Raw genomic sequence first — 16,810 nt, 5'->3', positions numbered from 1 at the left:
CAGTTGATGTTTGTCATGACAATGAAGAGAGCAGTTTCTAGAGCACTAACACACTGGACCACCAGGCTAGTAGAGAGAGAGAACACTAACACACTGGACCACCAGGCTAGTAAAGAGAGAGAACACTAACACACTGGACCACCAGGCTAGTAGAGAGAGAACACTAACACACTGGACCACCAGGCTAGTAGAGAGAGAGAGCACTAACACACTGGACCACCAGGCTAGTAGAGAGAGAACACTAACACACTGGACCACCAGGCTAGTAGAGAGAGAGAACACTAACACACTGGACCACCAGGCTAGTAGAGAGAGAACACTAACACACTGGACCACCAGGCTAGTAGAGAGAGAGAACACTAACACACTGGACCACCAGGCTAGTAGAGAGAGAACACTAACACACTGGACCACCAGGCTAGTAGAGAGAGAACACTAACACACTGGACCACCAGGCTAGTAGAGAGAGAGAACACTAACACACTGGACCACCAGGCTAGTAGAGAGAGAGAGCACTAACACACTGGACCACCAGGCTAGTAGAGAGAGAACACTAACACACTGGACCACCAGGCTAGTAGAGAGAGAACACTAACACACTGGACCACCAGGCTAGTAGAGAGAGAACACTAACACACTGGACCACCAGGCTAGTAGAGAGAGAACACTAACACACTGGACCACCAGGCTAGTAGAGAGAGAACACTAACACACTGGACCACCAGGCTAGTAGAGAGAGAGAACACTAACACACTGGACAACCAGGTTAGTAGAGAGAGAACACTAACACACTGGACCACCAGGCTAGTAGAGAGAGAACACTAACACACTGGACCACCAGGCTAGTAGAGAGAGAACACTAACACACTGGACCACCAGGCTAGTAGAGAGAGAGAGCACTAACACACTGGACCACCAGGCTAGTAGAGAGAGAGAGCACTAACACACTGGACCACCAGGCTAGTAGAGAGAGAACACTAACACACTGGACCACCAGGCTAGTAGAGAGAGAACACTAACACACTGGACCACCAGGCTAGTAGAGAGAGAGAGAACACTAACACACTGGACCACCAGGCTAGTAGAGAGAGAACACTAACACACTGGACCACCAGGCTAGTAGAGAGAGAGAACACTAACACACTGGACCACCAGGCTAGTAGAGAGAGAACACTAACACACTGGACCACCAGGCTAGTAGAGAGAGAACACTAACACACTGGACCACCAGGCTAGTAGAGAGAGAGAACACTAACACACTGGACCACCAGACTAGTAGAGAGAGAACACTAACACACTGGACCACCAGGCTAGTAGAGAGAGAACACTAACACACTGGACCACCAGGCTAGTAGAGAGAGAGAGAACACTAACACATTGGACCACCAGGCTAGTAGAGAGAGAACACTAACACACTGGACCACCAGGCTAGTAGAGAGAGAACACTAACACACTGGACCACCAGGCTAGTAGAGAGAGAACACTAACACACTGGACCACCAGGCTAGTAGAGAGAGAGAGAACACTAACACACTGGACCACCAGGCTAGTAGAGAGAGAACACTAACACACTGGACCACCAGGCTAGTAGAGAGAGAACACTAACACACTGGACCACCAGGCTAGTAGAGAGAGAACACTAACACACTGGACCACCAGGCTAGTAGAGAGAGAGCACTAACACACTGGACCACCAGGCTAGTAGAGAGAGAGAACACTAACACAAGCTCACCACATACCCCCTTCCCAGTCCCTGTGTGTGTGTGTGTGTGTGTGTGTGTGTGTGTGTGTGTGTGTGTGTGTGTGTGTGTGTGTGTGTGTGTGTGTGTGTGTGTGTGTGTGTGTGTGTGTGTGTGTGTGTGTGTGTGTGTGTGTGTGTGTGTGTGTGTGTGTTGTGGCGTCAGAGTGGAAAAATGCTAAACTGACCGTAGAGCAGTTTCTAACGCCAACTTCTTTGTCTTTGATCTCAGCTGGCTCCGCACGCGCTTCAACCAACCCAACAAACACAGGGGGTTATGCCGAATGTGTCTTTGCTGGCAACCCATTGGCTAGTCAGCAACAAGCAAACATATGTGAAGCCAGAGTGGTTGTTCTACTGCTCCAAAAGGCAACCACAGAGAAGTGGGAAGCACAGCGATGTGGTACACTGCTCCTTCTGGTGGCTTTAATCACACACACAGGCCAGTGCCAGCCCAAAGAAGCTTCAGACCCAGTGACACAGGCTTGGCTCCGTTCTAGCGAACCACAAAGCCCTGGGGCCTCTGGCTTCGGTTCGACAGGCTACACACTAGTATCAGCTGAGGCCTTATGTTAGACAAGCAACCAAACAGCACTACTGTCTAACGTTGTTCCGCTTTCCTGCTAAAAATGGCTTAAGTCCCTGGGGTCGATGTCCGCGCCTCACCATAATATCACCTGTATGATCACAGTGTGTAACAATTCACCACAGTTCTATAAGATATGCACATAACTCCTTTTGATCAAGTGTTAATGAATGGGGATTGTTAATAAGAGTAGCTTCTGTAGCTATACAGTATATTACTGTAATGCTACACTATTCCTTACCATATTCTCTAGAGATTACTGGTTTTTGTATTTAAACTCATTATTTCACTGAAGAGGCAGAGGATGACTGAGTGTGGTGGTGGTTGTGGTGGTTGTGGTGGTGGTCGTCGTTGTTGTGGTGGTGGTTGTGGTGGTTGTGGTGGTGGTCGTCGTTGTTGTGGTGGTGGTTGTGGTGGTTGTGGTGGTGGTTGTGGTGGTGGTCGTCGTTGTTGTGGTGGTTGTGGTGGTGGTTGTGGTGGTGGTTGTGGTGATGGTTGTGGTGTGGTGGTGGTGGTGGTGGTGGTGGTGGTGGTGGTGGTGGTGGTGGTCGTGGTGGTGGTGGTGGTGGTGGTTGTTGTGGTGGTGGTGGTGGTGGTGGTGGTGGGTGGTGGTGGTGGTCGTGGTGGTGGTGGTGGTGGTGGTGGTGGTGGTGGTGGTGGTCGTGGTGGTGGTGGTGGTGGTGGTGGTGGTGGTGGTGGTGGTGGTGGTGGTGGTTGTGGTCGTGGTGGTCGTGGTGGTGGTGGTTGTGGTGGTTGTGGGGGTGGTCGTGGTGGTGGTGGTGGTGGTGGTGGTGGTCGTGGTGGTGGTGGTTGTGGTGGTTGTGGTCGTGGTTGTGGTGGTGGTGGTGGTGGTGGTGGTGGTGGTGGTTGTGGAGGTGGTGGTGGTCGTGGTGGTGGTGGTTGTGGTGGTCGTGGTGGTGGTGGTGGTGGTGGTCGTGGTGGTGGTGGTCGTGGTCGTGGTGGTTGTGGTCGTGGTGGTGGTTGTGGTGGTGGTGGTGGTTGTGGAGGTGGTGGTGGTCGTGGTGGTGGTGGTTGTGGTGGTGGTGGTGGTGGTTGTGGGGGTGGTCGTGGTGGTGGTGGTGGTGGTGGTGGTGGTGGTGGTGGTCGTGGTGGTGGTGGTGGTGGTGGTGGTGGGTGGTGGTGGTGGTTGGTGGTGGTGGTGGTGGTGGTGGTGGTGGGTGGTGGTGGTGGTGGTGGTGGGGTGTTATATGAAAACTATTACTCCCAGCATTCATGTATTATAGGTTAAGATTCATGTATTATAGGTTAAGATTCATGTATTATAGGTTAAGATTCATGTATTATAGGTTAAGATTCATGTATTATAGGTTAAGATTCATATATTATAGGTTAAGATTCATGTATTATAGGTTAAGATTCATGTATTATAGGTTAAGATTCATGTATTATAGGTTAAGATTCATGTATTATAGGTTAAGATTCATGTATTATAGGTTAAGATTCATGTATTATAGGTTAAGAGCTACAAACAAACTTCTTAATGGATGATTAGAACTAATCCAGCGTACATTAGCCCCACACTGTGAAATCAGGCTCGCAGCGGACGTCATTCCAATCAATGCTCTCAATCAATAACCCCGTCATCATAATGAAAGGACCAATCCTAATCCTAATCCACGTCTAATAAATAAGAAACTTGTTTATTTAACAGCTTTTTGAGGATAAAAAGGGCTTCCGCTTGATTTCTTTCTGTCTGTGACGACTCAAGGGTGAAGTTTAGCTGGGATGTTAGCCTGGCATTATTTTAGCATTAGCCTAGCTTTAGCCTAGCGTTAGCATTTTTACCTCATGATTATTTGGTTGTTGTTTCCTTTCTGGGGAACAGCAGTGGTTCCTAGCTAGCATTTGAAGCTAATTGTAAACAGCTTAGTGTAGTCGTAGCATTTCAACACAATCAGAAGAGATAGTTTGTCTACTTTGATGCTTGGTTCAATTTCTTGTTTTCTCTCGAAGCTAACTCCGGTGGTTGTATTGGTGTTGTAGCGTAGCGTATTTTACAGCATTGACCAACTGTGCTGCACTCCAGCCTACAGTCCCTCCCTTATGCTTTGCTTTTACACCGTTGTCTTATTTGAGAGCTGTATACAGTATATGGTAATATTCCAAGAGTGTTTGTACGGGGTCTGTACACATAATCCACTACACACACAAGTAGACTAACACAGAATACACTAGTTGTGTCACGATATCAGACCTATCCAGATCATTCATCCCAGACCAAACTGACACTTTTCTACAGCCATTCCCGTTAAAACAACAATCGTTGTGCAGATGCATAATATCTACCAGCATCCACTTTAAGAAGACACCCAACTACAGTATCATTGTGCTTCAGGCCTAGATAGGCCCTCCCCTTTAAGTACAGTAGAGAGCCACTACAGATCCCCATGGATTTGTTTTACAAATGAGCTCCTCCATGACCCGTCTGTCCCTGTGTGTCCATACATGAAAGGCTGGCTGAGGACCAGAGCACGGGACTAGTGGGTGTTATATGAATAGTGCTGCACTGTTTCCCACCAGTGGAGTCTGCTGAAGGGAGGATGTGTGGAGATTCTGGAATGAAGTGAATGGAATGGTATCAAACACAAGTGTTCCATTCACTCCATTCCAGCCATTATTATGAGCTGTCCTCCCCTCAGTAGCCTCCACTGTTTTCTACCAACCCCAATCCTTCATTAGCTGTTCATCAAAGACATACACTATATATACAAAAGTATGTGGACACCCCTTCAAATTAGTTGCTGACAGGTGTATAAAATCAAACACACATCCATGCAATCTCCATAGACAAACATTGGCAGTAGAATAGCCTTACTGAAGAGCTCAGTGACTTTAAATGTGGCAAGATAAGATGCCACCTTTCGAATAAGTCAGTTCTTCACATTCCTGCCCTGCTAGAGCTGCCTCGGTCAACTGTAAGTGCTGTTATTGTGAAGTGGAAGCAACAACGGCTCAGCCGCGAAGTGTTAGGCCACACAAGCTCACAGAACGGGACCGACGAGTGTCTGAAGCACATAGCGCGTAAAAATCTTCTGTCCTCGGTTGCAACACTAACTACTGAGTTCCAAACTGCTCCTGGAAGCAACGTCAGCACAATAACTGTTCATCATGAGCTTCATGTAATGGGTTTCCATACTTGCACACATACTTGTGTGCAGCCGCACACAAGCCTAAGATCACTATGTGCAATGTCAAGCGTCGGCTGGAGTGGTGTAAAGCTCATCACCATTGGACTCTGGAGCAGTGGAAATACATTCTCTGGAGTGATGAATCGCGCTGGTAGTCCGACGGAAAAATCTGGGTTTGGCGGATGCCAGACAACGTTACCTGCCCAAAACTGTAAAGTTTGGTGGAAGAAGAATAATGGTCTGGGGCTGTTTTCATGGTTTGGGTTAGGCCCCTTAGTTCCAGTGAAGGGAAATCTTTACGCTACAGCATACAATGACATTCTAGACAATTCTGAGCTTCCAGCATTGTGGCATCAGTTTGGGGAATGCCCTTTCCTGTTTCAGCATGACAATGCCCGCGTGCACAAAGCGCTATCCATAGAGAAATAGTTTGTTGAGATCGGTGTGGAAGAACTTGACTGGCCTGCACAGAGCCCTGACCTCAACCCCATCAAACACCTTTGGGATGAATTGGAACGCAGACTGCGAGCCAGGCCTAATAGCCCAACATAAGTGCCCGACCTCACTAATACTCTTGTGGCTGAATGGAAGCAAGTCCCCGCAGCAATGTTCCAACATCTAGTGGAAAGCCTTCCCAGAAGAGTGGAGGCTGTTATAGCATAAAAGGGGGGACCAACTCCCATATTAATACCCCTGATTTTGGAATGAGATGTTTGATGAGCAGATGTCCACATACTTTTGGTCATATAGTGTATCTGCTTCTGATTGATTGTGTTTCGAATTGCAAAGAGAGCTGCGTTCATGTTCACTGAATCTTGATGGATTAAATAAATAAAATAAAAGTTTAGACGTCGCATACCCAGATTTGTAGTTGTTATCACAGGTGCAGCAAATGCTTGTGTTTCTAGCTCCAACAGTGCAGTAATAATACCTAGCAATACAAAACAATACGCACATAATCCAAGAAGAAAGATATAAAGAAATATCAGAACGAGCAATGTCAGAGTCCGCAATATAAATATACAGTGTGTATGTATGTATGTATGTATATATATATACACACACAAGAATGGTCCACCTCCAAAAGGACATCGAGCCAACTTGACACAACTGTGGGAAGCATTGGAGTCAACATGGGCCAGCATCCCTGTGGAACGCTTTCGACACCTTGTAGAGTCCATGCCCCGACGAATTGAGGCTTCTTCTGAGGGAAAAAGGGGTGCAACTCAATACTAGGAAGGTATTCCTAATATTTTGTACACTCAGTGTATATAGTAGTGTGTATAGACACTATGGACACTATATGAATAGAAATGGTGTGAACAGCAGTAGTTATATAGGATGAACAATGACTGGAATACAATATATACATATAAAGTGGGTAAAACAGTATGTAGACATTATTTACAGTGGTTTCTGAGAATATACTGTACATTTTAATCACTGTATATTTTAAGACTACATATAATGCTTTATGTGGCATATACTTCACACAATGCATTGTACACTAGTGTAAAAGTTGTTCCTCTTCTCAGCAACAACCACTGTGGTTGATTCTTATAGTTTCAGAGGATGTGCGTCACTGCTCTTCAACAGCTGGCTTTTTTTTCAGTGAGCTGTGGATTTGTTAAGCTCGTCCCCTTCTCGTAAGGGCTATGTTTTCTCACTTTTGACACATTGTGAAAGATAGTAGTAGTAAATCAAATAAAATGTTATTTGTCACATGCACCGAATACAACTGGTATAGACTTCATAGTGAAATGCTTGCTTACGAGCCCTTAACCAACAATGTAAAGTTTATAAAATAGTATACAAGAGGAATAAAATGAAATACACAAGAATGGAGCTATATACAGGGAGTACCAGTACCAGATCAATGTGGAGCTATATACAGGGAGTACCAGTACCAGATCAATGTGCAGCTATATACAGGGAGTACCAGTACCAGATCAATATGCAGCTATCTACAGGGAGTACCAGTACCAGATCAATGTGAGGCTATATACAGGGAGTACCAGTACCAGATCAATGTGAGGCTATATACAGGGAGTACCAGTACCAGATCAATGTGCAGCTATATACAGGGAGTACCAGTACCAGATCAATGTGCAGCTATATACAGGGAGTACCAGTACCAGATCAATGTGCAGCTATATACAGGGAGTACCAGTACCAGATCAATGTGGAGCTATATACAGGGAGTACCAGTACCAGATCAATGTGCAGCTATATACAGGGAGTACCAGTACCAGATCAATGTGCAGCTATATACAGGGAGTACCAGTACCAGATCAATGTGAGGCTATATACAGGGAGTACCAGTACCAGATCAATGTGCAGCTATATACAGGGAGTACCAGTACCAGATCAATGTGAGGCTATATACAGGGAGTACCAGTACCAGATCAATGTGAGGCTATATACAGGGAGTACCAGTACCAGATCAATGTGGAGCTATATACAGGGAGTACCAGTACCAGATCAATGTGCAGCTATATACAGAGAGTACCAGTACCAGATCAATGTGAGGCTATATACAGGGAGTACCAGTACCAGATCAATGTGGAGCTATATACAGGGAGTACTAGTACCAGATCAATGTGAGGCTATATACAGGGAGTACTAGTACCAGATCAATGTGCAGCTATATACAGGGAGTACCAGTACCAGATCAATGTGAGGCTATATACAGGGAGTACCAGTACCAGATCAATGTGGAGCTATATACAGGGAGTACCAGTACCAGATCAATGTGGTGCTATATACAGGGAGTACCAGTACCAGATCAATATGCAGAGGTATGAAGTATCTGAGGTAGATATGTGCATGAAGGCAGGGTAAAGTGACTAGTCATCAGGATAGATAATAATACGAGTTAAATAAAGAACAGAGTAGAAGCAGCAAATGATACGCGTAAAAGTGTGTGTATGTAATATGTATGTATGTGTGTTTGTGTGGTGTCGGTCTGTGTGTGTGTGTGTAGTGTGTGTTTTGTGTGGGAGTGTCAATGTGTGTGAGTAAGTGTGTATATGGTTTGCATATATAGTCTAGTAACAGTGCATAGGGTCAGTGCAGATAGTTCAGGTACCATTCATTGACTATATAGCAGTCTGGCTATTTAGCAGTCTGGCTATTTAGCAGTCTGGCTATTTAGCAGTCTTATGGCTTGGGGCTAGAAGCTGTCTCGGAGCATGTTGGTCCGAGAGCCGAAGCTCTGGTACCGTTTGCCGGATGGTACAGTAGCAGAGTGAACAGTTTATGGCTTGGGTGGCTGGAGTTTTTGGTAAATTTTTTGGGCCTTCCTCTGACGCCTGATATAGAGGTCCTGGATAGCATGGAGCTCGACCCCAGTGATGTACTGGGCTGCCCGGACCACACTCTCTTGCGCTTTATGATCAAGGGGGTGCATTTGCCATACCAAGTGGTGATGAGAACTTTTTGAGGATCCGAGGGCCCATACCAAATCTTTTCAGCCTCCTGAGAGGGAAGAGGTTCTGCCGTGCCCTCTCCATGTTTTGTCCTTAGTGATGTGCACGCCAAGGAAATTGAAGCTCTCGACCCGCTCCACTGCAGCCTCGTTGATGTGGATGGGTGCTTGCTCTCCCCTCTTTCTCCTATAGTCCATGTTCAGATCTTTGGTCTTACTGATGTTGAGGGAGAGGTTGTTGTCCTGGCACCACACTGCTAAGTCTCTGACCTCCTCCCTGTAGGCTGACTCACCGCCATCGGTGACCAGGCCTACCACCGTTGTGACGTCAGAAAACTTGATGATGGTGTTGAAGTCGTGCGTGTCCACGCAGTCGTGTGTAACAGGGAGTACATGAGGACTAAGCACGCACCCCTGAGTGGCCCCCGTGTTGAGGATCAGTGTGGCGGATGTGTTGTTGCCTACCCTCACCCCCTGGGGCCGGCCTGTCAGGAAGTTCAGGATCCAGTTGCAGAGTGCGGTGTTTGGTCTCAGGGTACTTAGCTTAGTGATGATCTTTGTGGGTACTATGGTGTTGAACGCTGAGCTGTAGTCAATGAACAGCATTCTCACATAGTTATTTCCCCTTTTGTCCAGGTCGGAGAGGGCAGTGTGAAGTGCAATTGAGATTGCATCATCTGTGGATCTGTTTGGGGTGGTATGTGAATTGAAGTGGGTCTAGGGTGTCTGAGATGATAGTGTTGATGTGTGTCATGACCAGCCTTTCAAAGCACTTCATAATTACAGATGTGAGTGCTACAGAGCAATAATCATTTAGGCAGGTTACCCAGGGACAATGGTGGTCAGATTGAAACATAGGATTACAGACTGGAACAAGGATAGATTGAAAATGTCTGTGAAGACACCTGCCAGTTGGTCCACGTGCTTTGAGAACACGCCCTGGTATTCCGTCTGGCCCGGCTGCCTTGTGATTGTTAACCTGTTTAAATGTTTTGCACACAGTCATCAGGAAAAACAGTGGCTTTCACGCAAGGCACAGTGTTATACTCCTCGAAGTGAACCTAAAAGACATTCAGTTCATTTAGCTCTGCTTCGCTGGGTAACGCATGGATAGTAGTTGTTGTAGTCTACATTACTCTGTCTTGTAAGTGTTCACCAAGACTATTGCCATATATACACACTGCTGATATCTCACCTGAGTAAATACACATCCATTTGGACACCAAGATGAGTCCTATAATTAGACAGATGCACTGTGAGGACACCAAGATGAGTCCTATAATTAGACAGATGTGCTGTGAGGACACCAAGATGAGTCCTATAATTAGACAGATGCACTGTGAGGACACCAAGATGAGTCCTATAATTAGACAGATGCACTGTGAGGACACCAAGATGAGTCCTATAATTAGACAGATGCACTGTGAGGACATCAAGATGAGTCCTATAATTAGACAGATGTAGTGTCTTCATTTTGACTTCATTATGTATTCATGTATTCCACAGAGAAAATGGAACGCCAGATGAAGAGCGAGTGCTCTCGCTTCCATTTGGTCTCGATGGCCGCTGATTGGTTAGCTCTCAGTGGCGGGCTGATGCGATTGGGTGAGAACCCAGGCAGGTGTTGACAGGGGTGCAGTCTTCCTCAGACGTGGCTAGCGTCGTCTCCACAGCTACGTTAGGTCATCTCTGAAGAGCATGTGGGAGATGCAGCTGACTACTGTCCTTCTAATGTAGCTTTTTGTCTAACGGACCTGTCGGACCCATTCTATCCTGTTATTCCTCATTGGAACCTGTTATTGATAATACTTTATAATATTTTTTTATAGCCAAGCCTAGATTATAGTGATTTCTTTGTCTTTTTTGGACACTCCTGTTCTTGCTCCTTCTTTATCCAATCTTGTTACTAACCCCTGGGATTATTTGCCTTTATTTGCCTGGGAAGAATGTGTTGATTATTCCATCAAGGCCCTGGGGACACTACTATATGGATGATGCCATGATTGATTGTATAACGATGATTTGAGGGAAGCCTTTTGCATACTTGTTTTGGATCTATCCATCTTTCGGACTCTTTACATTTGATTGACTGCGTCGAAAAATGCCGGAGGCAAACTACTTACGTTCTGTGTCATGGGGATACATAAAGGTATGTTGTCCATGATGCTAATTTTGAATTCAATAAAATTCAGTGCTGAGTTCATTAGGCACCAAATTGAAGAATACAAAATACAGAATACAGAATACAGAATACAGAATACAGACTAAACAGGGAGAGACAACCTGAACTACCTGGTCCAATAAGAAACTCATGTTTTCCATCATGTGCCGTAATGAACACGACCCAAATGGCCAAGCTTATGTTAAAGCTTGTAGGTTCTCCTGGCTGCCTTTGGATTATGTCTATTCATTTAGTGTTATTCCAATCCCTTGAGAGAAGGGTTTACTTTACTAATTTGTTAAAGTGTTTTCATCAATGCAGTCATTTTCATTTAGGCCAAAAGGGTAAATAATGTGACATCGTTGTGATGATCTGTGATGTATGTACAGTAGGAGAGATTGAAGATAGCAGTAACTAGTGCAGGAACTAGTCGTATTTCCACCTCAGCATTGTGTGGGAATTTGTTAGCCATATTGTATAGATTTGTTTATGCAAATGTGCTGTGGGTAGACTTACGTATTTAGCTGTTTTGTTGTTGAGGACGAGCTGCCTACTTGTCTCTCGCAAAGTCATATGGAAATTGCTGTGCTCAAACATGAAAGAAGTATCACACTCCAGTCATTGGTGAATAGTATGTGAAATAAGGCAAAAATAATAGTTCCGCAGAACCGCATCCTTAAATCAAACCAGACATACTATCTGAACTATGTCTGCAGTTGCTACACAGTATCTGTGAGAGTCTGCTGAAAGTGCCTGAACTTCATAATGCACGGTAAAAACATCCGATAATGACAGAAAGGAAATATCATTATATTCCATCTAAGCAAGTCTCATTGAGATCAAAAGTCTGTTATTGTTTCCCATTTATATACAATGTCATGTATGCGTAAGAGTAACACTTTCTTTCGCCCTCTCTCTTTCTCTGTCTCTCTCTCACCCACTCTGTCTCTCTCTCTCTCTGTCTCTCTCTCCCACTCCATCTCTCTCTTTCTTTCTCTCTCTCACTCACTGTCTGTGTCCAGTTCAAGAGGATGTTGAACAGGGAGCTGTCTCACCTGTCTGAGATGAGTCGCTCAGGGAACCAGGTCTCTGAGTTCATCTCCAGCACCTTCTTAGGTAAGACTGGCTGACCTTGCTGTGTGATTTTCAGTATTTATAACAACAAGTTCAAGTCAAATCAAAGTTTATTGGTCGGGTACACAGTTTAGCAGATGTTATAGCGGGTACAGCTAAATGTTTATGTTAGTATCTCCTGACAATGCAGTAAAATGGCAAACAGGTACACAAACAATCAATTTACAAAACAAATGAACTGAAAGAACAACAAGTACCAATCGTCCATGGTCCCCAAGCAATCCCCGAGGTTCCCAAACAGTCCCCAGTCTCCAAGGTCCCCAAACAGTTCCCATTCCTCAAACAGTCCCCGAGCAGTCCCGGACTCCGAGGTCCCCAAGCTGTCCCCATTCCCCAAGATCCCCAAACAGTCCCCAGTCTCCAAGGTCCCCAAACAGTCCCCAGTCTCCAAGGTCCCCAAACAGTCCCCAGTCTCCAAGGTCCCCAAACAGTCCCCAGTCTCCAAGGTCCCCAAACAGTCCCCAGTCTCCAAGGTCCCCAAACAGTCCCCAGTCTCCAAGGTCCCCAAACAGTTCCCCGTCTCCAAGTTCCCCAAACAGTCCCTAGTCTCCAAGTTCCTCAAACAGTTCCCGGTTTCCGAGTTCCCCAAAGCAGACCCCTGTCTCCAAGGTCCCCAAGCAGTGCCCAAGCAGTACCCAGTCTCCTAGGTCCCCAAGCAGTACCCAAGGTACCCAAACAGTCCACAGTCTCCAGTATCCCTAAGCAGTACCCAAGATACCCAAGCAGTCCCCAAGGTCCCCAAACAGTCCCCAGTCAACAAGGTCCCCAAACAGTTCCCGGTTTCCAAGTTCCCCAAACAGTCCCCAGTCACCAAGATCCCCAAACAGTCCCCAGTCACCAAGATCCCCAAACAGTCCCCTGTCTCCAAGGTCTCCAAACAGTCCTCAGGCTCCAAGGTCCCCAAACAGTGTCCAGTCTCCAAGGTCCCCAAATAGTCTCCAAGAGACAAGTAAAGAGTCTCAATCACTCAGTCCACAAATTTCCCCTGAAACTGAAACTCCCAATCCCCAAAAAGCCTCAAAATCATATGGGTACAACAATCCATTCTGTTTTATTAAAAGCTACCATGGGCGACGTGCATGTGTGTGTTAGATAGTTAATAAGGGCCAATCCTAACTTGAGATCAGTGTGCGTTACTCAAGTCCCCAATTGACCTCAATAGAGGTCTGTGCATAAGAAAGGGCTGCTCTGCCCTGTTTACAACACGATCAACAAGGCAGGTCCTACAGGCCCTAGTTTTGTCGCACCTGGACTACTGGTTCATCACTACTTGTATTTGTAAGAAATATTGACTTGTTGAATGCACTGAGCTGTCTGTTTAAACTACTAGCACACAGCTCAGACACCCATACATACCCCACAAGACATGCCACCAGTGGTCTCTTCGCAATCCCCAAGTCCAGGACAGACTATGGGAGGCGCACAGTACTCTATTCCACATCAAGTAACTGATGCAAGCAGTAAAATCTGATTAGAAAAACACAGATAAAAATACACCTTTGAAGAGACACACACACAGGCACAGGCCCAGACACACATCTACATTGTAGATATGTAGTAGTAGAGTAGCGGCCTGAGGGAACACACTTAATGTGTTGTAAATTCTATTGTGTAATGTAATGCTTTTAAAAAAATATTGTATATAACTGCCTTAAATTTGCTGGTGATCCATAATGAATACAAATACATGATTAGGGGACAATGTGATCTTAAGTTAGGATTTGGCCCTAAAAGCACAAAATAGGCCCCCAAAAAATCCCTTTGTGTATTGTCTATTGCTCCTCTAACTATTTCATCCTTCTCTCTCCCCCCAGACAAGCAGCATGATGTGGAGATGCCATGTCCACAGACGCAGAAAGAGAGGACGGACAAGAAGAACGCCAAGCCCATGTGTCAGATCAGTGGCGTGAAGAAGCTGCAGCACAGCACTAGCCTCTCCAACTCTAATATACCTCGCTTCGGGGTCAAGACCGACACAGAGGACCAACTGGCTACGGTGAAGGAGCTTTTTGACTTTATATTGACATTTTAGTCATTTAACAGTTGCTCTTAGCTTCCAGGAAGGTTAAACAAACGCGTACGAGAGCAGTCTGATCATCATGGCACGCTTTTGTTGAATAGAATAAATACTAGAGTAAATTATTTATCTGATATTAACTTAGGAATTACTGGTGTTGTGCCCTTGAGCAAGGGACTTAACCTCTACATAGCTACATAATTCCTGGCTGGGCTTTTATCTGGACTTTTCCCAAGGTGAAGAGAAGCCTGACCCGGGCCTCTTCATTGTATGTTGTTTTATTCCTATTCTAGTCATTATCCCACTGATCCTTGTTGATAGTACTGTCCCGCACCGCCGTAGCTAGCTAGAGATTAACGCCAGAGCTAGACCATGTTCTAGTGCTTATTAAACTTCTAGCGCTCATCACCAATCGAGATTTAGGCTGAAATTGATTTGATCAAGTTTGACGTAGTAGACGTCCCACACAGTGATGAGGACTACATTGATTCTATTGAGATCCAGGAAATAGGATGCCTTAAAGGGTCACCTCTGTAATGTTACACCACTGTGGTTTGCTGATTGGCTCAAGGGGCATGTGGAAACAAGGGAGATGGGCTGGGTTCAATCAAACATGCCATGTGGTATGAACACCCAATGCCAAAAAGTAGCTTTGTAGCTGTGAAGATACACCCTATTATTAAGATGATACTGGCTTTAGTTTTTTGTCCCTTGGTTGTCAGTTGTTGGATTGTTAGACCTCAGTTGTCAGACTGGTAGACCTCAGTTATCAGTTGTCACTGTTAGACCTCAGTTGTCAGACTGTTAGACCTCAGTTATCAGTTGTCACTGTTAGACCTCAGTTGTCAGACTGTTAGACCTCAGTTGTCAGACTGTTAGACCTCAGTTGTCAGTTGTCATTGTTAGACCTCAGTTGTCAGTTGTCACTGTTAGACCTCAGTTGTCAGACTGGTAGACCTCAGTTGTCAGTTGTCACTGTTAGACCTCAGTTATCAGTTGTCACTGTTAGACCTCAGTTGTCAGACTGGTAGACCTCAGTTGTCAGTTGTCACTGTTAGACCTCAGTTGTCAGACTGGTAGACCTCAGTTGTCAGTTGTCACTGTTAGACCTCAGTTATCAGTTGTCACTGTTAGACCTCAGTTGTCAGTTGTCACTGTTAGACCTCAGTTGTCAGTTGTCACTGTTAGACCTCAGTTGTCAGACTGTTAGACCTCAGTTGTCAGTTGTCACTGTTAGACCTCAGTTGTCAGACTGGTAGACCTCAGTTGTCAGTTGTCACTGTTAGACCTCAGTTATCAGTTGTCACTGTTAGACCTCAATTGTCAGTTGTCACTGTTAGACCTCAGTTGTCAGTTGTCACTGTTAGACCTCAGTTGTCAGACTGTTAGACCTCAGTTGTCAGTTGTCAGACTGTTAGACCTCAGTTGTCAGACTGTTAGACCTCAGTTGTCAGTTGTCAGACTGTTAGACCTCAGTTGTCAGACTGTTAGACCTCAGTTGTCAGACTGTTAGACCTCAGTTGTCAGTTGTCAGACTGTTAGACCTCAGTTGTCAGACTGTTAGACCTCAGTTGTCAGTTGTCACTGTTAGTCCTCAGTTGTCAGACTGTTAGACCTCAGTTGTCAGTTGTCACTGTTTGACCTCAGTTGTCAGACTGTTAGACCTCAGTTGTCAGTTGTCACTGTTAGACCTCAGTTGTCAGACTGTTAGACCTCAGTTGTCAGTTGTCACTGTTAGACCTCAGTTGTCAGACTGTTCGAAATACCTTGTCTCATACATCTTTGCGTTATTTATCCCCAGACAGTGAAGATTTACCTACAATGCCGTTTCGATTGAATTCCATCTTATGCCTGATATAATTTAACTTATGGAAAATGTGTATTTTATTTAACCCGGTAAGTTGACTGAGAACACATTCTCATTCACAGAAACGACCTGTGGAATAGTTACCGGGGAGAGGAGGGGGGATGAATTAGCCAATTGTAAACTGTGACCATGATGGTATGAGGGCCAGATTGGGAATTTTTCCAGCACACCGGGGTTAACACCCCTACTCTTACAATAAGTGCCATGGGATCTTTAGTGACCACAGAGTCAGGACACCCTTTAACATGCTATTCAAAAGACAGCACCGTACACAGGCCAATGCCCCCAATCACTGCAATGGGGCATTGGGATATGTTTTGCATACTCACCAGACATGTCACAATTTTTTCACAAAAAAAATGGCACCTTTATTTAACTAGGCAAGTCAGTTAAGAACAAATTCTTATTTTCAATGACGGCCTAGGAACAGTGGGTTACAGCCTTGACAGCCTTGTTCAGGGGCAGAACGACAGATTTTTACCTTGTCAGCTCAGGGATTCGATCTTGCAACCTTTCGGTTACTAGTCCAACACTCTAACCACTAGGCTACCTGCCGCACCATTGAGCATGTTTGGGATGCTCTGGATTGACGGCATGTTCCAGTTCCCAACAATTTCCAGCAACTTCGCACAGCCATTGAAGAGGAGCGGGACAACATTCCACAGGCCACAATCAACAGCCTGATCAACTCTATGTGAAGGAGATGTGTTGTTCTACATGAGGTGGTCACA

General features: G+C 45.5%; 1 protein-coding gene across 8 annotated transcripts in view; it reads left to right on the top strand.

Annotated features, from left to right (window-relative positions):
- Window positions 1–16,810, top strand: part of LOC139544336 (3',5'-cyclic-AMP phosphodiesterase 4D-like) — a 335,143-nt gene that overhangs the window by 302,969 nt on the left and 15,364 nt on the right. For all 8 annotated transcript variants that reach the window (XM_071351319.1, XM_071351324.1, XM_071351323.1 and 5 more), the window contains 2 exons: window positions 12,084–12,177; window positions 14,010–14,191. In XM_071351319.1, the coding sequence (XP_071207420.1) occupies window positions 12,084–12,177; window positions 14,010–14,191 (276 nt within the window). The remainder of the gene's footprint in view (window positions 1–12,083; window positions 12,178–14,009; window positions 14,192–16,810) is intronic.

The sequence above is a fragment of the Salvelinus alpinus genome, chromosome 18 (genome assembly GCF_045679555.1).
Source record: "Salvelinus alpinus chromosome 18, SLU_Salpinus.1, whole genome shotgun sequence".
Classification (NCBI taxonomy): domain Eukaryota; kingdom Metazoa; phylum Chordata; class Actinopteri; order Salmoniformes; family Salmonidae; genus Salvelinus; species Salvelinus alpinus.
The sequence above is the reverse complement of the archived record's forward strand: the minus strand, read 5'-3'. Positions and strand labels throughout refer to the sequence as shown.